The sequence below is a fragment of the Dermacentor silvarum genome, chromosome 8 (assembly GCF_013339745.2).
Source record: "Dermacentor silvarum isolate Dsil-2018 chromosome 8, BIME_Dsil_1.4, whole genome shotgun sequence".
In the NCBI taxonomy this organism is placed as follows: Eukaryota; Metazoa; Arthropoda; class Arachnida; order Ixodida; family Ixodidae; genus Dermacentor; species Dermacentor silvarum.
Window position 1 is genome coordinate 51,013,813 of NC_051161.1, and position 25,295 is coordinate 51,039,107.

Consider the following 25,295-nt stretch of genomic DNA (forward strand, 5'->3'; position numbering starts at 1 on the left):
CCTGTAGCAAACAGTGCCAGAAGTGTGAATGCAGCATGCAGGCATGCCGACAGAAACAGAACTAAAAGTCAGAGGATTCGCTTAAGATTCATAGCTAAACTGCAGTAACTCCTCGTGACTAAATGAAGTAATTAGTTTACCGATCTTGCATATACGACTTTCAAATGCCTCCTCTGCAAGCAAGACACCAGCGCCCTACCTGGTCCAAGATGTCATAGATGGGTCCGAAATTTAAGTTACTCGGCAGGTACAAGTGGTCCATCCAAGAGTGTGGAGGCCTGTACAAGTGCAGACTGATCTAGAGTGTGCTTTGTGCTGCAAAAATTACAGCACAAAACTCTCTCAGCACTGTTTCTTTGGCAATACCCGCTCAATGAGGAGCTGCCTACGATCACTTCCAAATGTCACCATAATTCTAGGATGCACCATTTTCTAGACAAGTGCGATATTGGCTGGACATCTATGGGCAGTATACGTCGTACTCAATCTCGTCTGAAGTTGCAGCTACTCTCAAATAGTAGTTTCAGCGCTTATTGTAGTTCTAGATCTCATTCACCTCGTAAATAACACACTAGGCAACCAATCACAGCATGTTAATTGTAAGCTTAGGCGCAGAAGCAGAATAAAAATGTGTCGGGGGCTGGGGAGGTTAATATGTTTTCATGTCCAGCGTACCAGTTTCTAACCATTAGCAATGAAGTGCCCATCATCAAAAGTGAAATCAGTGTTTTCGGGCCTCCAAGGTCGATGTGAGTATTCACGTTTCTGAAATTGTTTTGAAACAAGTGCGGCTGCAGATGGTGGGAGAACTACAAAGTTTCTTCAAGCTCGATTTGCTAACTTAGCGTTTATTTTGATCTTATACACGGGTCAAACGAGGCACTTCAGATCGCGATCAAGCCCGATCGGGATCGACTTTCTCTACTGTGATTGACTCCCTTCAGCAGCTTGCGCAAAGGAGCCAATGGGACCAAGCAGGGGCCAAGTAATTCGATCGCGATCGAAAGTGTCCCATGTAGCACCGGTATTCAAAGTTGGACTGCATGCACCGCCGCAACCGCACGTATGGCGAATGTCGCCAGTACGTGTCAGTCCCCTTGATAGTTTTTAATGGGTTTTTGTGCATCTGAAAAAGAACAAACGGATGGTAATTTAGTCACACAGTGAGGTCATATAGAAACAATCACTTACAGCACAGCTTAAAAACCAAAAGGATCAGGGGAAGAGACCGCGAAAAAGCAATCAATAAAAGTTCGTCTGCAAGACAAGCACCGAAACCCACTAACGACACTAGATAGGTTACCGGCAGCCTTCAGCACTTGCACTGAGGTTCCTGTACAGTACTTTTCATCGTGGCGGATAAGTTACAGCGGCACAAACACGCCTGTGTAGCACTGGGAACAACTTTGCAGGTCACAAGTGATTGAAACGCGCGATCTCTGGCGCCTGACATTTAAGCACTAAGATGGCTAACAGTGCACGTATTAATAATTAATGAGAGAAGTAGCACGTTTAACCAATGCCTCCTTTACTAGTAAAGGAGGCATTGGTTTAACAAGCTCTAAATAGAACACACGCCAGCCGTGACAATTTGATTTCGGGAGAGCGCACTCGGAAATCTGCTTTTGACGCGTTTAATGCCACTGGTGAAGCGCCTCGTAGCGTTGCCCAGGCTTTGCGTGACAGAAGTTTCTTGAATAAAACCATCTAAATAAACTTCTCAGATACACAATAAAAGTATCACTGTACAACAGGTATTGAGAAGTTCCTTTTAAGTAAGTTGTGTTGATTTATTGTAATTTATAGCACATCAAAAACAAAACCATCTTTGTGATTGGTTTCGGTTTCGGGAGCAAATGAGTTACAGTAAAACAACACAACTTGCAAGTACGGAGTTAATACATAATGTAGTTTGATTACTCTGATCAAATGCTCTGATGCAATAACGCTACTCGGGAAGCTTATGTGCAGAAACGCACAACGCTACGCAGCAGTGTTGCTTGCGTTGTCGCGCTAATGTGCATGTGCACATGCGCATGCGTCAAGCAAAGGAGGTCAATATAAACTCGAGTGCGTTCTCTTAAAATCAATTTGTCGCGGCTGTCGTGTGTTTCATTTAGAGGTTGTTCAACGTGACACTTCTATTACTAACCGTAAATTTGGACCTTGTTTTGCTACATTTAGCCTTAATGTCTAGCGAAAATGCGGGCAAAGTAAGGATCGCGCGCTTGACCAACACCATCTGGTTTGACTCACTTGTTGCCTGGAACATTGTTACGAGTGTGTTTGTGCCCGCTGTAGAGAAAATTTTAACCTGTGTGATTTACCCGCCACGATGACAGGTAATGTACAGAAATCGCACTGCAAGGAAGGCTGTCGGTTAAATATATCTAGTGCCGCTAGTATACTCGGTGTTTCGTATCGCTACGTCGTTCGCTGATTGTTTTAACCAAAACTTTTAAGGCCTCTTCCTCTGACCCTTTCGGTTCTGGTTAGCTGCGAGTGATTGTTTCTTTACGGCCTCTGTGTGTGAACAGGATTGTACTCCCTTTCTTTTTTCAGATGCACAGCAATATTTATTAACATATCCATCAGTGTACTGACACCAGCGATTTCATCGGCCGTACGTGCGGTTACGATGGTTCATGAAAATTCAATATACTTAACGACTCTCGAGAATTTTATCTATTAAGTGCTAAGTAGGCAAGTAGAGTTTGAAAAAAAAAAGTGCTATTGTTCTTCCATCATCTGTTGCGCGCGTTTTTGTCAAAACAATTTCAGAAACGGAACGTACGTCGGCACGCTTATAAACCAGAAAATTATTTTTAATTGCGGAGAATTCCTGGCTGCCTGGCTGGAAACTGGTACCTCGGACGTTAAAACAGGAATTTCCCCGGCCCCTTTCACATTTCCTGCTGCTTTATCGTCAAAGCGTGCTACGATTTGTTGCTTAGCATGCACGTTATTTACAAGGCCAATAAAATCTAGGGCTACAATAAGCGCTGAAACAACTGGCCGAGAGTATAGCTGCAACTTGAGACTGTGTGTATGTTCTATATGTACTGCATGTCCATCCAGCCAATATTGCACTTGTCGAGAGAGTAATATGCATCCTGGAATTGTGGTGACATATACAGCCCCTTATTGAGTATGCATTGCCAAATAAACAGTGCGCAGAGAGCTCTCTGCAGTGATTCTTGCAGCTTTAAGCTCTCCCTCAACCCGTTCGCATTTGTAGATAGCCTTGGAGTGGACCTGTTGTGCTTCATTTAACTGCAGACGGGACTGTAACTTCAGTTTTCGATCGATCTACAACATGTTAGACCAGATATGAAGCTGGTGACTTGTGAACAAAGACAGTAGTAGAAAGTGGTGTATAGGGGCAGATAAACAAATCACTTCATGTAATTATCTATTACCTCTCTATTCAGGGACACACGGCACTTTCAAGCAGCTGGAGGCAAGCTCGTATCATCCATTCCTATTAGCATGCAGAAAAAGCCCTCCTTGAGAACCTTGTGCACTATGCTTCCCTGGTGCATCGTGCCTGACCCTCCCTCTCCATATGAGAAGTATGAGCTATATCTCGATTTCATGCATGCAATCGAGGTAGAGCACGTCCCCATCCATAGATCAAGGCATTGACCTCACCCACTGTGGATAACAACTGAAATTATAGCCACAACCAAACTAAAGCATCGCTCTTTCGCCAAGCAAACTTCCAAAACTGTAATACAAGTTACTTAGAAGCCAAATGCCTGCAGAAGGCCATAACGAACGAAGCCTATGTGGCAATGGGGCTTATATGGAGGACATGTCTGTCTGTGCCAAGATAGAGCCAAAGCTTTTTTTGCAACTACATTAACTCCCTGCATTAACAAAACTACTTTTATTCTCTGCTTCATCTTCGATAACCAATTCGCTGCCGAAGGATATTAGTCGTCTCTCTAACCACAGGAGAATAAAAGTCTCTCTAACCAACCGCGTGGTCCTCCTCCACTTCACTTGGAAAGTTTGACCCCCCACTCAGGTCTGTTTCACTTACAAAAGAAAAATTCTGTGATGCCCTTTCTCGCCTTCGTGTTCACCAGCGTGCAGGTCCAGACAGGCTTCACCTTCTGATATTTTCTGTTTGTTCTGCTGTCCCTCTTCGAATGTTTCAGTCTTTCCTCGATCCTGGTTTTGTACCTAAGGCCTGGAAAGTGTCGCACATGACACCGATCCCGAAGTCGCCAAACCTACCTTCAGATGCCGCAGGTACCTACCACGGTGTGGCGTCTACCTCTGTCGCATGTCACACATTAGAACAAGTCATTAATAGGAACTTCTCCTCCACATCGGATCCTCCTCTTTCTTTAGCCCAGCTCAACATGGCTTTCAACCACACCAACAACGAAGCCTTTACTTCATCGGTGCACACTGCGAATGGCCATCTTGATTCTTGTGCACCTCGTGAACTGGTCCAGATGGACTTCTCCAAGGCGTTCAACCACATACATCACCCTGTGCTTCTACTCAAACTCTGTCATGCCAACATAGATGACAGTCTTCTCCACTGGCTGTCTAGTTATTAACCAGCACAGTGAGTGCAACATGTCAGATTTGGTGGCATCCTATCAGAGCCATGTGTCTTGACATCTGAGGTAGCGTGCTGGGACTGACTCTTATCACCATCTTCATCAGTGACCTACCCAGATATCTTTATTCCACACCCTTTCCCTATGCGGATAATTTGACCCTCCTACAGCCTATCAAACACCTTCCTTGCACATTTCTCTTCAGTCTGATCTTCACTGCTGTTACCAGTGGTCGCTTGATAACTTCCTTCCCTTCCACTTATCTAAATGTTCTTCCATGACTGTCTCTTACGTCAGACCCCCTCTTCTGTTTCTGCCAGTCATCATCTCTGCCTTGGAGGAGTACCCCTCCAACAAGTACCTAAATTACATATCCTGGCGGTAACTGTGCGTGGACAATCATCCAAATTTTCACTAAGGCATCTCCATAATTTCTGCTAGAACCTGTCGCCTTCTAGGCTTCGTGGTCTGTACCACCCACAACATGAGCCCCATAACTTTTAGCCAAGTGCACACAGCACTGGTGCTGCCCTTCCCGGTATATTGCTTATTTCTCTGGCAGCCCCCACCAGTCTTTCCTCCAATACAGCCTTGAAGCAGTCCAGCATCATGCTGCCTTCATATTGTTTCGTCGGACCAAGATATTGACCTCAACACACTGTATCAGGCAGCGGGATGGAACAGCCTCAAGTTCAGGTGGCAGCTTGCCTCCCTCTATCTTTCTTGTCACTTGATGCGGCCCACTTTCTCACATCTTGATGCCCGTCCTTGGCTCAACTCATGCACGGGTGCTGTGGAACCCATTCTTGCCCGGGCACTGCCATCGGGAGTCTTCCCTGCTGCGAGACGCAACCCTGTGGCACACCCTGTTTACCTCCAGTTGAGACGAGACCCGTGCGCACCTCTCAGATCCTGATTTTTTGGGATAGTGGTTGTACGACATTGCACCTCTTTTCCACAAAGATAGGGTTGTTTCAGCCAAATATTTTTCATACTCTCCTTTGCCCTAATACTTTCTAGCTTTATCATTAAAAAAAATTATTTGAGCTTGTCTAATGTAAACGTGTTTTGCCAGTCTTGTGCAGCGTGGCAATTCTTTATACAACGTAATTGCTGCAGTGTCAAGTTATTCCTTGTTTGCCAGCAAATTCAAAGGCAGTTACCTGAAAGTATATGCATAACTAATTTCAATAAATTGGTATACTGATTGCAGCATTTGACCTTTATGTTGCGGCATGACGTAAAGAAACAAGAGGTTTAACTTTGGTCTTAGCTGGAGCTGCTATGTTATGGATTAAGATATTTAATAGCATGACTGATATTTTGCTTTCTCCAAGGCCTGCTGCCGTACTGGCCGTAAATGAAGGCTGCCAGAGACATTCGATTTCTGTTATGTCGACATTGCTTAGTTTGACGAATGTTATTGTCAGGCTATGTTCCAGAGTTCCAGAACACTTCATGCCTTTAACGCACCTGAACTATGAACCAAATCTATGGCGTCACCGAGGTTGTGCTTATGGTAGTTGACTGTGATACTGGTGATAAGATGTTGCAAGTACCTGTGAGATGCAGGTGTTATCATCTCGTAATAAAAGTAAGGGCATTGTTCATTTTAGCTGAGGAATGCATTGAATTGTCATGCCTTTGACCGGGGTAAAAAAAGAACTTATGCAGATTTTATGGATAAATGAAATCTAAAAAGTAAGAGACAAGAAGACTTGTCTCTGATGCCAGTCAAACCTTTAATGCCCTTGTCCCAATTTCTGCCTTTTCTGTTGAGTTTCCCCCTTAACTCTCATCTCTTCTATGTAATGGGTCCTTTGTATTCTCCAGTTCATGTGCAAAATTTAAGTTGTAAAGCACGTTTCTAATGTTTGATTTATCAAATTTTGAGTTAGGTGCCTCATATCAAACACTTTGTTGTAATGCAAACTTTTTCTATGCATTTTCTCGCAGCTAAAAGGTTTTATGAAGTTTAACCATGAAACTTGTTGACTGTGGTGGCAGACTTGTTATTTAAAAAACCAGAGTGATGTGCATGTTGAGATTCCAACAGGCAATAAAGATTGGTCATAGCATTTCTAGAAGCCACCATATCATTGTCTGTCATAGCTAGGCTACAGCTGTTCTGGTGGGACACACTGGAATTTTTGCGCACTTGAGGATATTTGTCATGAAACTGGCTGGATGCTAGCAGCAAAATAATTTTGCCAAGCGACCTAAATTTTGGGTGTTGGAGCGGTGTCTTCTTTTTCGCACTGATTGTACGACCTTCTGAAGGACCTGTGTCGCTCTTTATGTGTGTGTGTGTTTTCAATCTATTTCTTTCATGCTGTTTCAGGGCACTGCATGAAACAGCATCGAACCTCCTGATTGTGTCCAAGTGCCCCTTCCGTGAGCGATCCTCTTCGATGCACTTAGTTTTAGACAGTACGAAGATAAACTCACAAAGGTCGAAAAAGACAAGAGAACAAGCCATATATGTATAGTGTGCTTTAATACTATGCCTGTGACGAGGCTGTGCGGGAATACTGGGCCTAGGTAAGTTAGGGGGGCACTAAAGAGAAGACTAAGTTTAGCTGTATTTGCAAATTGCATCTCCACAATACCATAGGAAGCCACTCTTGCTGTGTGAGGACGCTTTATAAGCCTGAAAAAAATGCCAAAAATAAAAGTTAGCACTCCAACTCGCCATGATGTTGAGGATTTTGACAGCGTCTGCTCAGGCCTAGTTAGTTTGTCGCTAAAGATGGACTACAGTTTATCTTAAAGGAGCTAAAGACTGAAATGAAAGTTTCAAGAAAGTTAAGTGTCACGACGGGCCAAATACGAGAAAGAAACTTCGAAATCTGTGACTTCGTACTGATGCACCAGCACTGTGGCTTCGACATGAAATTGAGGTAATTTAAGTTCAGCATTAATTTTTTATTGGTCATCAATATTTTACAGCAACATCTACAAAAATAGAGTTCTGAAGGAATGGTCGTCAGTCTTAACTCGTTTAATGTTTCTCTTTGGTGTCTTCATAATATCTGCTTATCATGCGGTTGTAGCTGGTTGTGTGTCCACCACCCTTGCTGTCTTCAAGGCCTGTGTCTATCACTTTTAGTTTGCGTACGTTCCCACTGTGTAACGCTTCACCTTCACCTAGTACAATGTGATCACTGATGCCAAACCTGTGCTCTTAAGAGTATGTGAACACTGTGTTTCTCTCTTTAGATTCATGTTTATGCTTCAGTGAGAATATTGTTATGCACATTGCTATCTTCGGCTTTGGTCACTACACTTATTGTGAAATTGGAATGTGTGCACACGCACATTTGTCATGCATATTGATGCAGTGCAAGAGTCAGCGTTAAACTGTCAAGATGTCTCATTAAAAACTGGGAATGTTTTGTTGTTGCTGTTTAAGAAGATGCTGACCGTGTATAGATTGTTTGCAGAACTGGCGACGTTTTTAATAGTTACTTTAATCATTTAATGATTTTTCTTGGGCTCTGTTTGTGTTCGCCTCGAGTGTCTTCTCCCTTGTTTACTGCACTCTACTCAAATGCAGATCTTCCTCAGCACTTGGGTTTGCACTAAAGGCAAATGGGAAGTCAAGCTTAAGTAGATGCTTCAAAAAGTTTCGGCAGTTGTTCTATGCTGACATTTGACTTAGTCACGGAGACGTTTGCAATACAAGGCAATATCTCTTTTCTGCACGCAGTTTAATTTGCCTGAGAAAACAAATGGAGCTGTGTCACTGAAGCATCGCTGTAGTACAGGGTTCCTGCATTGCATTGGTGATCCCAGAAGCTGTGCATTGCTGGGTGTGACCAGTAATTCAATGTTGAGACTGTGGTCGTAGCTTTTTAGCTTTTACAAAGCATGTATGTGTAGTATTGGCGACACTGAGTATTATTAACACTACAGGCGTAAACGCTGCTGATTGTTCACATTGGCAGCCATGTACTTTTGCACATATTACGTGCAACCAGACAGAATTCAAGGTGGCCAATCGGTGTTTGCACAGTCGGGGAGGTTATGCAAGACAAACAGAAATATTAGTGCCGATGCAGCACTTAACATGTAAAAAGCAAAACAACCATAAGGACCGGCAGTGTGCACAATGCTGGTGCTCTGAAAAGCCCACACTGCTTCTGCTGGCCAGCTGTTGCTCTAAATAAAGATACCAGAAGTCCCATAACTGGAAAACATTGGTAAACCCAATCTTGTGGCACTCATTGGCCATTTTGTAATGGTCCCATCTAAGTTATGCGTAAAAGTAACAGGCCTCCCAATAAATGGGCGTTCTTGCATCTGTTGTGGCTCTTGCGCTCTTTAAGACTCCGTACAAATGCAATCTGAACAAAATAGTTGCGCTCTTTGTGTTTACAGTTGCATTTTCCTCTAAATGTCTGTGCAATGCATACGTAGTCTGAACATAGCCTAAGAAATCCAATAAAATAGGTTGGATTGTATTTTCTTTCGTGTTCAAATGATGCGTAAGTTGGTTTTTGTTAGCAGTCAGTGACTAAACTCAGCAGGTCATTGCCACGAATTACATATGCTAGTGCTGGTTCCATGTATTCAAATTGGTTCTGTCACTTTTGTCTGATGTTTACGTCATCAAAGGGCTCTGTTCTTGCATATGGATTGCATGTGTCCCATTTGAGGGCAAATTTATCGATCCACTGTAAAGCTTCTGCCTTTAGTGTCCATTTAAGGAGATGCAGTCTTTTTGCTGCACCATTGTTAAAATAATTGTGAATATCGCTAAATATTTGCTGAATGATAAGAACCCATATTATAGGCCTAAGTTACTGCCAAGCTGTTCCTTTATCAATGTAAACAGCAGTAAATGCATTAGCTATTGCTGGCTTTATTAGCAAGAAACTAATTTGACTCTTTAAGAAAGCTATTTAGGCACTTATTAATTTAGAAATGTGTAGGTGGGTTTTTCTGCGTGTTCAGCAGCATTGTTGGTTGTAGATTATGGCCATTTTTAAGTATTCATAATTTTTTTGCTGTCTGATGTGATTGAAGTCAATGAACGCTTTATTTTATCACGTGTTATACTCCATGTAAAATTTGGTCATTATCGTAGTAACACTTGTGGTGCACATTTTATGTGGCTTATATCCTCTTCTTTCTATGCTGACATTTGACTTAGTCACGGAGACGTTTGCAATTTAAGGCAATATCTCTTTCATATCTTTTTTCTTTCATGCCATTACATCTATTATAACCATGTAGTACCAGCTATTCTAGGCCTCAGTACTATTATTATCAGGAGTATATTTTGTTGTTAGTCATTTTCTAGCTTTGTGCAATTAACCATGGCAAATGCAGTGCAATTGTAGGAATTTGCTTTATTTGTGCATTCTGGGTCTAATTGCATAAGAGAAATTATGTCCCTGAATGTATGCTGTTAGCCATTTCTGATGCATTGCACTTATTACGCGTTCAAATAACATACGTTATGCAGCGGTTGTGTGTTCGGATCCCACTGGTGCCTTGTTATCTTTTCGTCCCACTTTTTTCAGTTTCCCTTTTCCTCATTATTTTCTACACTTCAATTTCAACCACAACTAACTTCCCCTATGTTTTCCTTGACTTCATTGTCTGTTGAGTTTATTCACTTTGGTAGCTTTGTGGCTGTAATATTACCCCTGCTCCTACATTGTTTTTTTGTTGTTTTTTTCTCTGTACTGTAAAAAGCGTAACCGCAGAGCTATGCTGTAGAAGGCACCCTTATCTTGGCTAACTTGGAAGTATAGCCGTGCGCACTGTTTATCTTTTTATTTGCAGTTAGCACTGCATTTTCTGATCTTTGGAATCATGTGGGCATGTTTAAAAAGGATAATCTGATAGCCCAAATTTTTCTACCTTGTGTTGCCTTTAAGGTTAGGAACTCCATTCAATTGGCTGTCACAGAAACTGTTCTGTTTACCTAATTACACATTCAAATGAGCATGTGACATTACTGCATTCAAATGACCATCAAGAATTCTCCCCAAAATTTAACAGTGCTTGGTTTTATTTTTATGCAGTAGACATTCCACGGCTGGCAATTCCTTCAGAAGTGACACCCCTGCCTGACGTCAGCGAGAACTTCACATTACCCTTCCATGGAAGTGACCCAACGAATAATGGTAAAATTATCGTCAGCCTAACTTATGCACATTGTAAGACAAAGGCTTATCCCAGCCATCTCCTATTAACCCCGTCTTGCGTTGGCTGATTCTATCCTGCGCCTGAAAATTTCCCAATTTCATAACACCACTTCATCATCTGTTGTTCTCGGCTGTAGTTATCTTTTCTGGGCACTCATTAAGTTACTCTAACAGACCACCCGTTATCTAACCTATGCATTTGATGGCCTGCCCAACTCCACTTCTCTCTTTTAATTGCAACTAGACTCGGCTGGCCACTTTCATTCTTTAATCCATATAGCTGCATTCCAGTCGCCTAATGTTACAAATTAAGTGCCTCATATAATGAATTAGTAGGTGTGTACTGAGCAATCTTGCTCGCTTAACATACCGTGACCTTCATTTGGGGTTTTGCATTCTTTAGTGTGGTTTAGATGATACAGCTAGACCCTGCGGGTATTTCATTTGCTGTAGAATTTCCTTAGACTTAGATGTGCAAGCTTAGATAAAGGAGAAGGTTTAAGATTGTGTTTGAATAGCACTTAATTGGCTCTTGCAAAACTGTTCTGGTTACCTACCTATGCCTGTAGATGAGTACTTGGCATTATGTTCAAGTTACTGTCAAAATTTTTCACGCTTTGACAGTGTGTGCATTGATTATTATTGTTATGATTTTTATTTTCATTTTTTTTTGCGGTAGAGATTCTGCAGAAGGTAGAATCTCCAAAGGATATTTTACAGGGGGAGCCTTAGAGTTATACCTAATATGTTAGTAGGTGCGTACAGTGGAATCTCATTGGTACGATTCTGCATAATATGTTTTTCGGATAATACTGATACGTAACAACACGTTTTTTTGTTTTTTTCCCAGTAAATGTCTTACAGGAGCAATGTATTTCGGATAATACGATTTTCGGATGATAGGTTTTGTTTTCCGGTTCCCCTGAAGATTATGTCAATGCGATTCCACTGTACTCAGTAATCTTGCTTGCTTAACATGCTGTGATCTTTTCTTGGCATTTAGGTTATTTAGTGGATTCTGCAGCTAACCTTCAGTTAATCGGTTCACTGTGGAACTTGCCTAGAGTGCAAATTAGTAAAGCTTAACATCTTTGCCGCTCACAAATAAGCTTGGATAAAATAGGGTAAGCATCATGGTCGGCAAGCCTGCTGTAAACGTTATTTCCATGCCCCCTGAGTCATCTCATTTCTTGCCATTCTATGGCACCTCCATATTTGACGTAGTCTTGTAATAAGCTGCATGCTGTTCGAGATATGCAGGACTTTATATGCCATTAGATGGTGGCTGAAATTGAAAGTGAGGCTCTTTAACTACACTGAAATGAATGCATCAGCACACTTTGTCACACTGAAGCATGAGTGGCCTACTGTATTTTCCACATAAAAAAAAAATGCTACTGCATTCTCTATATGCATTGCATAGTCCCGTAATCAGCTATTTGTTTTGTGGAATTGAGGTGCACTAACGTAAAAGCATTTTGTCATAATCCATGGTTTATATCTGAGATTGTCCACTGTTATGTAGAGAAATGTATTGGATATGACGCACTCCCACTTTGGGACAAGCGGTTGCATCCTTGTGAGGTGCCTTTCTCTTTTATGTAGTTGATCAACTACAAGTGGCTGTGCGCAGCACCATGTAGGGGATCCGACAGTATTCATTACATGTGACGCACAATCCGATAATTAGTTGCGTGCTCGAACAATATGCTGGGCTCATGTACCTCGAAAAGGTGACTGAAATTGAAATGTGTTGCTGTTGAGTTGCATTGAAATGACAGTGTCAGTGCGCTTCATCATGAGGAAGCACAAGCAGCTGTGTTCTGTTTACTTTGCTTTCAGGCACTGTAGAGGAGTGCACGCCAGGTACCGCTGCACTGCGATGCAGAGTAGGACGTGATGAAGTAAGACTGCCATTTCATTTGTAAAACTTCTTCGCGACCTTTTCCCGTAAAAGAGCAATTCTTTAACTTTGTAGGAAACAGTGGACTTCCATTGCCTTCCTCACTCTGTAAACTTCCCCACTGAAGTGCTGAGCTTGTTGATGTAGGTGTTCTGCAAGCATCAGTCCTTGCACTGACCTTTATTCTGTACTTGTAATTTAACTTTTTACATAATTTATGCTAACGCAATTCTCTCTTCCAGGTACTTTACCTCATTATTAGAAAGGCCCTGAAACACTTATTGAGCGTGGTCAAATAAGTTGCCCAGTTTCTATACATTGCTGTCATGCACACCTGAGCGGAATACTCCTGTGCAAACAGCCGAGAGCCAACAATATCGCTCAGTAAGCCGTCTGCTCTTCCTTGTAGCTTTTTAAATCCCTGTCACCTTTCATACTTGTTGGACAGTACAGACAAGGGCCTTCGTAAGGAAGCAGTTGGGACATTCAAAAACCTTTGTTAATATAAGTCACTTCATTGGAAAAATTGGGCACAGCAACACGTGCGATATAGCAGGCTAAGCATATTCAGGAAAAGATAACCTTTCTTCGACACGAACTCGTGAGATACTTATTGAAAGAAGTCACTATTTTTATTCTGCACTCTTTGTCCCATGGAATGTGTGACTGTAGCCACTCGCCTTAGCACTAGCACTGACAATGTGCAGCTTTAGGTCACTGAAGAGTGGTCAGTGCTTTGATGTTCTTGCATGACTTGCATTCATCATGGTGATCTTGAGACATTGCGACGAGTGCTGCTTCAGTGCTCCAAATGCACTGAAGGACAAAGAAAAAATGGCTATGAACCACTTCTGCCCAGCTCGGTCAGTTGCAACGCACACAAACAACGCACAGGCCTCCTCACTGAGAGACCGGCCGTGGTGGCGCAGTGGCTAAGGTGTCGCACTGCTGAGCACAAGGTCGCAGGATTGAATCCAGGCCGCAGAGGCCACGTTTCAATAGAGGCGAAATGCAAAAATGCCCATGTGCTTGTGTTGTAGTGCACGTTAAGCCCCAGGTGGTCAAAATAATCTGGAGCCCTCCACTACGGTGTACCTCATAATCAGAACTGGTTTTGGCACGTAAAGCCCCAGAATTTAATTCAAATTTCTAATCCTCACTGAGGGGTGAACAGAAATGCTGGCAAGTGCTTGCTGAAGTTTAGATCATTTCGTCAGCTTCCAATTAAATTAGTCCAAAACATTCTGCGGTATCTGCAGGCTTTGTCGATGTGCTGGCACTTGTTCACTAAAGTTGGTTTCAGTGGTGATGTTCTTACAGCGCACCTACTTACTCGGCTGTTGCCGAGCGGCAGTGTGATGTGCACAGTTTCGCTTTATTTTGTTGGCAGCGGTTGCCAAAGTGTTTGGCCGTTCGGTTCGCTGGTCCTTCTCTTTTTGTAGGCAAAGCCTTCTTTGCCTCCTTTTACATTACTCAAATATACATGACTAGCCTTCGCATCAATAAATTTTTTTTTACACTCTTTCACAGGAGAACCTCCGGGTGTGGTCTCCACATGGCCTGTTCCCACAGTTCTCACCGCTTGTTCAACCCCTTCTGCATGGCGCCTCGATCACGGTAGAAAAGCACAGGTTTCTCTCATGCAGACTGCGTGATGAAATCATCCAGTTCCTGAAGTGAGTAAGAGTGAGCAAATACTTTTCATTGCCACCTGCCTAGCCACTAGGGCAGGAGGCCTCAAACTCGTGCCCAGTGTCGAGCTGCATGCAAAGTACACTGTGCGCCGAGAGCTGCACTCTGATGTTCGCAGGTGATGGCGGAGGGTATTGTTTCCTAAGGCTTAGCCAATTGCGATGAAATTTTTAACTGTGCGAAAAGCCTAGTTTCGTATAATGTAAACATAGAGCAGCGTCCATGCAATATTTTATGCTTGAAATGCAAGTGGACGCGTCACGAGTAGCGTGCACACATAAACATTTTAGATGCCGAAACTGAAAAGAGTGCCGCCATTACTGCTCATCGCAAATGACACAGAACCTGGAACATTGAGAACCAGCGTGGCACCTTGACATGAACTACGAGATTATGCATTGCTTACGGCATGCTGAAAATCTCGGAGGCTGTGTGCTGAGGTTTGCGTCATGTCCGCTAACCACCAGGTGCACGATTTGTCTTCTAAAGTGATCTTTGAGGGCTGTTATAAAAAATAAAATGAGACAGTTATTACAGTCTTTCGCAGGAGAGATAAGAAACCAAGAACTGTTGCAATTGGTAGATTGTAAATGATTAGGTTTATGGATTAATCTGGAATACCTCTGCCACCTGTATATAGAAACAGAGAAAAACAAAGGAAAGATCACAAATTTTCACATAGTGTTTTTCAGTAAATGTTTTCTGTAGCTGCTTTCAACACAGCTTGATTTATTTCAGCACACTTATTGTGCCTTAGTCCAGGCTGTAAGGGCTGCAGCTATTATAATGAAGCAACCCTTTTAATTAATGAGATTGGCAAATCAAAAAAGCTTAGCTAACTAGTTTCAAGAATGTGACAGGTTCTTTCAAGCATCACTACATTCTTCGATCTTGGAGCAGTGCTGCTTCCACTTTGTGCATAGTAAAATCATTGCCAAGTCTTCCTGCGTGACATTGGCCTGAAGCTGCTTGTTACCATGTGCGCTCATTAATTATGTATATTATGTATGCGCGAGTCATTTTAAAGTGAATAGCTTTCTTTGGCTCTTTCGGTTGTTTTCATGGTGGGTGGTTAGTTGTCAGGAGGTTGGCTGACAGAGGTTAGTGGTTAGAGGTGGGAACAAAGGAGTTGACGGAAACGGCACCCACGCTCGCATTGCTGGGTGCATTCATTGCCCGAATGCCAACTGTCCTAGCTCTTTGAGATGCACATGCTGTCCACCTGTGCTACCACTAGAGATGTGCTGGTTAACAACTCTGTTCTCTACAGAAATACACAATTAAACAAGAGATGTTACATAAATATCTTCACTGCAACAAATACATGTAGTCAAGTACATCATTCCTTTAAAAGCAAATTTCTTTGTTGAATATTCGGCTGTACACTTACATTGACAACCATCGTCAATGGTCTCTGCATAAATTTTATGCATCACACTTGTCATCTGGAGTGCAGTAGAATCTCGTTAATTCAAACTTCAAGAAGATTGGAAATTTATTCAAATAAAACTGAGTTCAAACTAAGGACAGCCCTTTTAAAAGGCTCGCATTTTAAAAGGCTTACCATTTCTCCATCAGCACGCAATATGTGCTGCAAGAGGCCTAGGTTCCGTATGAAGTCCAAGTGTGATAAGATCACGCTTCTCGCTGTTTGCTGTGGGTGTGAGGGGAATCGCGCAAGGGCAAGCCGAGAAGGATGGTGGCTAGGGAAAACATGCAAGGGCAAGCCAAGAAGGATGGTGGCGTGTCGTGTGCCATACTCCCACGTGCCCAGTGTTGGAGAGTACATGATCGAGCACGTGCTAGGAGGGGTGCGTAGGTGAACGTGCAGTAATTTGAGAAAGTGTGTGCTGGGGCTCCTTCCTGCTCTTATTAAGGCCTGATTCACATGACGGGATGGATTGCCAGTTCAGTCTGCAGATGAGCATGACATGGCTCAGTGCCGCCCAATCACCTCGTACAAAAGGAAGCCGCTGACGAGCTGCTTGTGGCACGATTCGTCACGGCTCAGCCATGTCACACTGTTTTGCGGACTGATAGGCAATCCATCCTGTTGTGTAAATCCTGCTTAAGCCAGATAGGAATGGACGGCTCGCTCCGGTTTGGTCTCGGCTTCCCGCTGGTCTTTCCTCATTATTTTTACAGCAAGCAACATTCAGACATTTCAGACAAACCCTTTGCCTTTGGCTCGGGTTTGTCTGAAAAGTGGTGCATGGGAATGAGAGCTTTTGTTCAAAATAACCGTTGCGTCGTTTTTGAAGTTCGAATTCGCGGGAATTTTTCTCTGCTTAAACACATAGGACTTTGCCGGGAGAGTAGTTTAAATATCCGTCTATTCGAATTAAGAGACTTGATTTCACTGTAGCATGCTAGGCACACAGCTAGGCAAACATTTCCTCCAGAACCCATTAAAGATGTCTCTCTCTCTCTTTTCAACTAAACACATTAGCTTTCTTGATGCGTTTCTTGTTGACTTTTTTTTCTCTAGCATATAATGTGGCACGTCAGTTTAGCACTGGTGGCTGTGGGTCAAGAAATTTTTTAGGTAATAATTTGGTGGTGATATTGTCCTCCTTTCCGCTCACTGCCACTTGCAGCCAACATAAGCTGATCCAGAGCAAGAACACATCAATCAAGCGCTGGGAGTACTGTGCGCTTGGCCGGTCCTTGGCTACACGCTATCCCAACATGGCCTGGGAACATGCCAGGCCTGGTGTGAAGTTGCATTCCACGCAAAAGAATGCTTGGGTGAGCACAGAAGAGCATTGTCTAGAAATGTGCAAGCGCCGACAATGTGTGGGAAGAATATCCTGTAGACCTGTGCACAAGTTTAGTGCATGTAAAGTCATGCACTGACTCGCACAAAAATTCCATATCGTAGAAAAATGGGAAAGAATGCCTTCCAGACTTGTGCAAGAATTAGTAAGTGCAAAGGTACGCATTAACTTGCACCAACACGGACAAACACAGCAAACAGCCAACCATCAGGTGGTTAGCAGTTTGCTGAGTTTGTGCATGTTGGTGCAAGTCAATGCATGACTCCGCAGTAGCACGCATGAACACAGCAAGTAGTTTTCTGACAAGCCAGCAAAAAAAGAGAAGTCTATTAACATCACCCCGCCCTAAGCACAAACCCTTGAAGGCATAGCATTTTCTAAATTACCAGAAGGAACTCTGTTGCTTTGATCACGTGGCTACCACGTGAATAGTGTGTTGTATATAGATTTGTCTAATCTCGATGCTTAGTAGCTTCAGACTTTCTTGAGGTACTGTTATGCTTGATCTTTCTAAATTTCCACGAAATCATATTTTTCTAAACTCACAAAAGCAGTGAGTTTCGCCGCTAATGCGTAATCGTTACAAATTGTGGCATATACTATAATGCAATATTTTGTTGAAAATAATAAATTTGCAGGAGTCACAAATCTGTTTGAAGCCTGAAAGACAAACTTTAGGCGAATTTATGTTGCTGTATTGCCCACCGTTCCTGTGTTGGCTGAACAGCCATACTTAAGTTCCCGTTCACACTAGCACCATAGTTTTCTTTGGTCATTTTTGCAGGAATCTCTGTAGGAAACATTGGATTTTCGCTTTTGTAGCACAAGATTGAATAGTCTCTGAGCTGGCATCTTTCATGGCACACATAAGCGACATTCTTTCTCTGATGCTGGCCTCCTGTGTGAACTCAAAAGAGAATTCGCTCAGGGAAAGAGCCATGTACCAAGTGCTTTATGTGCCGGGCGTGCCTGTATCTTTACGTCCACCCTTGTCGTCATGACACTAGCCAGCTAAGCTACCATAATGTGGTGAAGTGAAGCCCAAGGCAAACCACAAGTCTGGTATCATCATGGCTGGCTATTATGCTTAAATCTTTAGGAGCATGGTAACTACAAGCTGGCTTCTTTCAACCTGTATTTTTTGAGAAACGTACATTTAAATGAGTGGAAGACCTGCATAACATGACATAACATGTGTTCAAAATTTTTGAAGTTAATAAACAAAGTTTAAAATCTCATTTGGATAACTCTGGGGGGAATACTGTATACACTCGAGTAAGGGCTGCACTCATGTAAGAGCTGCACTTCCTACTTGGCAGCCCCGAATTCAAAGAAAAAAATAAATCTTTGTCTGCTCCTGGTTTCTGAGTGCATGAAGTGCGAGGTTTTCGAACAATGTTGTGAAGTCATGGACATATTGTGACCATGGATAGCACAAAGAATCACTGCATCCACAAGTGTACTGCCAAACTGAGCCTGAGCGGTTGTGACAGTAACAATGACAGTGGTGAGGACCAGACAAGCACCAGGCGCATGGCATGCATGTGTAAATATAAATAAGTAAACTAAGAAAGAATGAAAGTGTTAGCCATTATGGTACAAGGGCATTACAGGGATTATGTACAGCCAGAAAAACGAGACCAAAGTGGGTCGCCACGATGTAAAGATCGCACCCCACCAAGATTGCAAGAAAAAAAAAACAAGTACAGCGCTTATATGTGTGTACGTAGTAATTTAGGCAAGCTGTGGAGTGCAGACTGATATAGCAGTTCATGCAGGTGGATGTGCTGCATTTATCTACGCTTAGCACATCTTTTTGCATGTGTATCTAAATCATGGGCAATGACTAAAGGACATCTGTACCGCACAATCTTTAAACACACATACTAATGGAATCTGGGATGATTAATCACCAATCCTGTATAAAGCATACCCAAACTGTGGTAGACCTTTGCTTGAGCGAATATATTCAGTAATGCAATGCATTCCTTGTAGGAAACACACTGGTCCAATCCTAAAGGCAGTGATGTGAGGGGCACACAGGGGGGAGATCGCAGCTCACGAACTCTGTATAACTGGCTGCTGTAAAATGCTTGCCTGTTTTGACACAAAGAGGTCCTTATCCAATGGCATTTACAGTGGTCTGATTGAAGGAAATCTTAAGGGACCAAAGTGGGCCGCCATGATGTAAAGATCGCAGCCCACCAAGATTGCGAACAAAAAAAAAAAAAGAGAAATGTGCACATTTCTGTTTACAGAATATGCCCAAGGATGCACAAAAGGCTGCATTGTAAAAGGCTTCCATTGGCTTCCATTGTAAATGGAAATTCAGGTTAAAAACTAGTCAGAACACTGGCTACCAAGCAGATTGCTGCTAGCTTTGTACAATCCCCTGCTCATCGACCGTGAAACATGAAGCCACTTATTGAGTAATTGGATGTAACTCAATTTTAATAGTTCTCACAGTTGCATACCCCACAGTTTTATTTATAGTACTTTAAAGTATGTAGCTGTACCTTTTGGTTGCTTCACTTGTTTTCGTGGTCAGCAGTTGGACTTTCTCCACTAATGTAAAGGCGCCAATGCAAATGGCGCGTGCTCCTGCTTAACTGATATGTGGGGTGCACTCATCACTAAACGTCATTTTGAGACACACTTGCTGTCTTGCAACAGCTTTGTTGTGTCTGAAGGTTTTGATGCTGTGCTTGATGGTTGCGCTCTGTCACGTTTATCCACCGCCTGGGCTGATGGTTGCGGCGTCTCATTTGTTGGCGAAGTCCGCTGCACATCTATTCTCAAGATGCACCGCTTCATCTTGTCAGTTGACCACAACTCTGTTTAGACTGACTCCTGCAGTGCATGGGATCTGCGTGATTATAAATTGAATGGGTGGAGAAATAACGTGCCTCCATTGAGATAATCAGCAAAGAAAAGGCAGGTGTGCAACCATTGTCATGCCATCGTCATCAAGCTGTCGTCATTCTTTGTCATCATGCTATTGTTGTCAGGTGTCGTACTTTCGTTGTTGTCATGCTGTCTTCGCTATGCGACCGTCACCGTCACCCCATCGTCATCTCCATCATCGCTGTGGTGCAGAGATCAATCTGTTACGCCACCCATCAAAACAAGTCAACAATAATTTGTGTTGCCATCATCAAACACCGTTATAGACGTCAGCCGTATACTTCAGAAGTATTGCTAGTGTGTCCGTTTGATTTCTGCAGCCCGCATAAGCTATTTGCTTACTTTGACAATCACCTTTGATGATTCTTACAACAACCTTCTTAATTTTAGATAATTGCAGGGGTCTCATGGCCTCTCAGAAAGCTTAAATATATATGATTTTAAAAAATCTATTGAAGAGCTGTTGGGAAGCCTGTGATAGCTGCAACTTTCTTCGTATCCTTAGAAAACCTGGTACTGGATGCTTGACATACTTTAATGAACAAGATTCTGTGTGCTTAGCCTAATCTTTCATCAAGCCAGAAAGCTATGTGTGCTAGTAACCTTTCATGGGCCAATTTCCTGTAGTGGAAAAAAAGAACTCTTATTTTTTTTTTTTGCATAAATGAATTGAATAACTCTCTCTTAAAATTCGTATTCTTTAGAGACCATATAACCGTGATATTATGGTGGGAAGTACGCTTCTCGTGTCCCAGTAGACACCCACCAAGCTAAATAATTTTTTTTAAAAAATTTCTCTTCTATGTTTTCTTTTGACTTCGGCGTAAGTGGCAGACCTTTTCTTGACATCTGAAAGCAACAGGAACAGTTCTCTGAATATACATATTGTTACGTTGCGGAAGTCACATATAACGATGTATTTACACTATTTACAAGAAAGGAACCGATATACAAACAAAATGGCTGTCGAAACCAATTACACCTCGACACGTGAAATCGTCGTCTTCAGACTTTTGTGCCACTCTTGGTTGCGCCGTAACATAACCCCCGCCTGTAAAGGTGCCGTCTCAGCACCAGTTATAATGGAGGTGAACTCGCGGCAAAGTAGGGCTTCAGCCGAAACACATGCACATTGTCAGTGGGGACAGGCGAGTCCAGCAGAGCGATCTCATAGTTAACGTCACCAAGCTGCCACAATATCATGCAGGGCCCTGTGTAGCGCAGCAGCAGCTTTTCAGACAAGCCGATGCGGTGACGTGGCATCCATAGGAGGACAACGGAGACAGCGGGAAACTGAACCTCCCGATGTCGCGGCTGTCGTACCGAATCTACCTGTCGTACCTCCTCAATTACCGAGGTATAATGGTGGGAAATATGCTTCCTGCTGCCTAATAGACACACAAAAAAGGCAATAATATTTTTTTCTCTTTTCATCTTTATTTTCTTACTTTGGCATGGGTAGCAGGCTTTTTCTTGACACCATCTGAAAACAAGAGGAACAGCTCTCGAAAAATATGTATATTGAGCTAGAATTCCCTCCTACAAATTTCAGACTCAATATGAAGAATGCTTTCCAGGTGTGCAGTGACTTCACGCTTGTACTCACAGCTAAAATTTCATGATTTCCTGAGCAGGTACGCACATGTTTTAGGCTGCAGAATCGCAACTACCACACTCGCTGCAAGGGCCAGAATACTGTGCCAATTGTGCCGTTTTGATACTCAAGCAAATTGCTGTGCGAAATTGCGCCAAATGCAGGAAAAATGACTGAAATTACGCCACACTGTGCCAGAATAGCTTTGTCAGCAAAAGATAGCTGACGCGGTGCAAGACGTTGTGTCGTTGGTTTCAGAGCGCATGTAAAAGTAACTTTCACATTCTGGCCACCAGCGGGAGTGAACAACCGCACCCAGTTAAGTGCCATGAACAAAACTTAAGGTAGCGACATTCTTTTATGTGGCCACCTGAGCCAGCCGGCGACGGCACGTGAGGAGGTCTGGGGCTTATCTGTGCATCACTGTTGGTGGAGCGGAGTCATATGGTTGCAGTGGCAGCATTTCCGTGAAAACCTGCATGATCACCCACGTGCTGCTGGCCGTGCCTTTTGTTTTCCTGGTATTTTGTTTTAACTTGTGCCAGCACCATAACAGTTGCTCTTGATTGCGGTGTGCAGCCCCGCGATCACATTGATTGCGAATCCTGATATTGAGGCGATTGCATTGCTGCACAGCGCAGTCGCCGCAATAAAAAAGTACAAACATCGAGGGCGAGTGGCGAGGGAACTCGGAAAAGGAAATGCCAAGGGAGGAATGTTGCCCCCTTACCTCTTTGAGGGGGCTTTCACCCAATCACTCGTTGTGAACTCCAGTTGTCTAAGTGCTTTCTAGTGAGCCTATTGAGTGGCAAAGTGAAATCAGTCACATGCAGCATCTTGGTTTGAGCTGGTTGGCTTGTCACATTACCTAGGAATGTCTGAATAAATCACTGTGGGGTTGACCGACCCAAGCGTCTTCACAGCTTCTGTCTGAAAAACACCTTCACTCACTTTACTAGCCTGTAATGCAAAAGTAGCATGAAAAATACCGTTAGGCTGCTCTTCAACACTTATTTAATGTTGCAGAATGCAAGGCTTTGTGACTTAACTACAGTCAACGTCCGATTTTTCGAACTCTCTAGGAGCCGCGAAAACGTCCGAAAAATAGGGCAGTCTACATACATGCCTTTTATGTCCCCCAAGGGCTCAAATCGCCACAGGCACATACAAAATAGCTTTAAAAGCCTGCCAGTACACTTATTAGGTGTATCGTAGCTAGCTCGTACAGTGATAAGAGACGGCGGGTGCACGCGTGTATAAGGAATACATACAGTGTCCCGTGACAATTGCCCCTTCCCACTCTTGGTATGCTTCACTGCAATACTTCGCGTATGCTTCATCGCGTAACACTGCTGTATTGAAGCGAAGCTGACTTTCGGGAACCGGCATTATGCAACGTGCCATGCTTTCCGAGCTTCCAAGGCATTGGCAAGGATTACAAAGGTGGAGTCAGCTCCATAGCTGACAGCAGCGAATTGTTTCAATGAAAAACACGACACCGAACAGAAAGAAGCTTGGTAGCGAACGTCAAAGTAGCTAGGCCTAGCGTTGCTGCGGTGGTGGCTACGATTAATGCTGTTTCGGACCTGCGGTCTGTTGCACTCTATCTCTGGCAAAATGCTTGCACTGCACGGGAAAGTTGATATGTAAACAGATCCTCTATGTACTTCTACTAGACGGCAGCACCAAGTGCTCTCATTTTTTCAGCTTTTACCTCTTTTTCTGCGAGATGCCAGCTGCTCACTGTAATCGTGAGAAGCATGCACCCCGCGGCCCGTGAGTGTTAATTCAACAGACCTGAAAAGACGCTTATAGACACCCTACATCTACTACTGTGCGAGTGAACTCTCTCTCTCTCGTTTTGCCTTCTCGTTCTTTATTTCAATCCCACATCCCCTTTCCCCCATGCAGGGTAGCCACCTGGATGTCCGTTAGGTCAACCTCCCTGCCTTTCCTTGTGTGTCTCTGTCTCTCTTTCTCTTTCTCTTAGCAGTTTGAGCAATTTGCTATCCCGGAAAGTATGCTAATGCATCTCGTTTTGCACTCTTTGTTTCTCTTCCATACATCGCAGAGTGTCTTCATAAAACGCCTCAGCGCTTGCAGGAAGGTCCAGAACCAGAGGATGATAAAGCGGCTTCAACATTCAAGCAGTTCTTGGGCCACTAGTGCCTTTTTGGGCTGATAAATAGCGGACGCAGGCAAGTGTTCAAAGGGCTTCAGCTGTTGCACTGATGGCACTGAAGTCGCCAAAACATTATTGTATAATGAAGATAACCGAAATGGTTCACCTCCCTCCCCAGCCTCCCCAGGTAATAAAAATATCCTTGAATAATTTCCCCTAATTTTGTGTCGTATATATGACCTGCTGCGATGGCTTATTGGCTATGGCATTGTGCTGCTGAGCAGGAGGTCATGGGTCCGATTCCCAGCCAAGGCAGTCGCATTCCAAAGAGGACAGAATGAAAATAAAAACAGAAGAAACACTAATGCATTTTTGGGTTCACGTTAAAAGAACGCCGAGTGGTCAAAATTATTCCGGAGCTTTCTATTACGGTGTCCTTTATAGCTGACTGATGCTGGTGCCTATGTTAAACCGACTTTAAACCTCGCCTTTTAATTTAGCCTGTACATGCCGTATATTAAGGTTTGCAAGAATGAACTGGATGTAACTAGGTTTCATGTGTTGGTAGTTGTCAACGCAAAGTTCCCTGCTCATCTGTTTACTGCACGTTTGATAGAATTGGCCAACTTTGACGGTTCTTTTTTTCTTTTTTTGAAACTATAATTGCACCTTTTGCCGCTGGCTGCTTGATTTGACCCGACAGGTCCCCTTTTTGACTTAAGACCAACTCACCAAAAGCGATTTGTATACTTAAAAAAAGGTGAAGTAAGCAATATTATTATTATTATTATTATTATTATTATTATTATCATTATTATTATTATTATTATTATTATTACGTATTATTATTGCACATTCTTGCATGCTTTGATAATGACTGTGGTAGGAATGCTGCTACACATTGCTCCAATCTGCTAAATTTCGTTAAGGCTGCTGCAGTCATACTACAAATGAGAGAAACTGCTTCAAAGAGCTCCAGGACGAACGACACCATGCAATCTCGGACGCCGCACTGAAGAGGAGCTGCGAACGTCAGGTGGCGGTCACCACTATTATATATGCAAGGAGTGCCGTCGCATTTGCTGCCATTCACAAAGCTAAATGAGCTAAAGGGTCACTGAGCTAATTCAGTCCAGTGTGCGCTTGAGCATGTTTGCTCTATGAGCCATATCTATGCACCATATTTGTGGGTTGTGCGTAGTTTAGCATGAAGGTCTGTCAGGCCTAGTTGAGCATGCTCGGCCCGTTACGCATTGCTGGCCTGTCCCACATTCAACCTTCATACCGGAGGTGTGGCCTTGGTGGGAGAGGTGTTCCTCAACCGACGTCGCACACTTCGCACGTTCAGCATGGCAGATGTGTCATGGTGCACTCAGCAAACTGGAACTTACCTAAACCTTGCATGTTATTAGCTGCTTTGCTGTGTCACGTTTATCTGTATATGCTACTAATGCAGCAGATCTGTAGCCCAGCCATTTCACACATCTTGTGGCCTAAAATAAAATTGCTTGAATGGCCATCCTGCTTACCACATGACTCTATTGCCTTTGGGTTTTCTGCGCCTTTGT

The 25,295-nt window shown here is 43.2% G+C and overlaps 1 protein-coding gene across 1 annotated transcript; it reads left to right on the forward strand.

Moving 5' to 3' along the window:
* Nucleotides 1-2,013: 2,013 nt before the first annotated feature.
* LOC119462127 (uncharacterized) lies at nucleotides 2,014-23,942 on the forward strand. Its single transcript, XM_049672154.1, has 8 exons — nucleotides 2,014-2,153; nucleotides 3,432-3,572; nucleotides 6,919-6,971; nucleotides 10,613-10,714; nucleotides 12,578-12,639; nucleotides 14,169-14,314; nucleotides 16,928-17,078; nucleotides 23,677-23,942. The coding sequence occupies exons 2-8, from the start codon at nucleotides 3,490-3,492 to the stop codon at nucleotides 23,785-23,787; spliced, it is 708 nt and encodes a 235-aa protein (XP_049528111.1). The 5' UTR covers nucleotides 2,014-2,153; nucleotides 3,432-3,489; the 3' UTR covers nucleotides 23,788-23,942.
* Nucleotides 23,943-25,295: the final 1,353 nt, after the last annotated feature.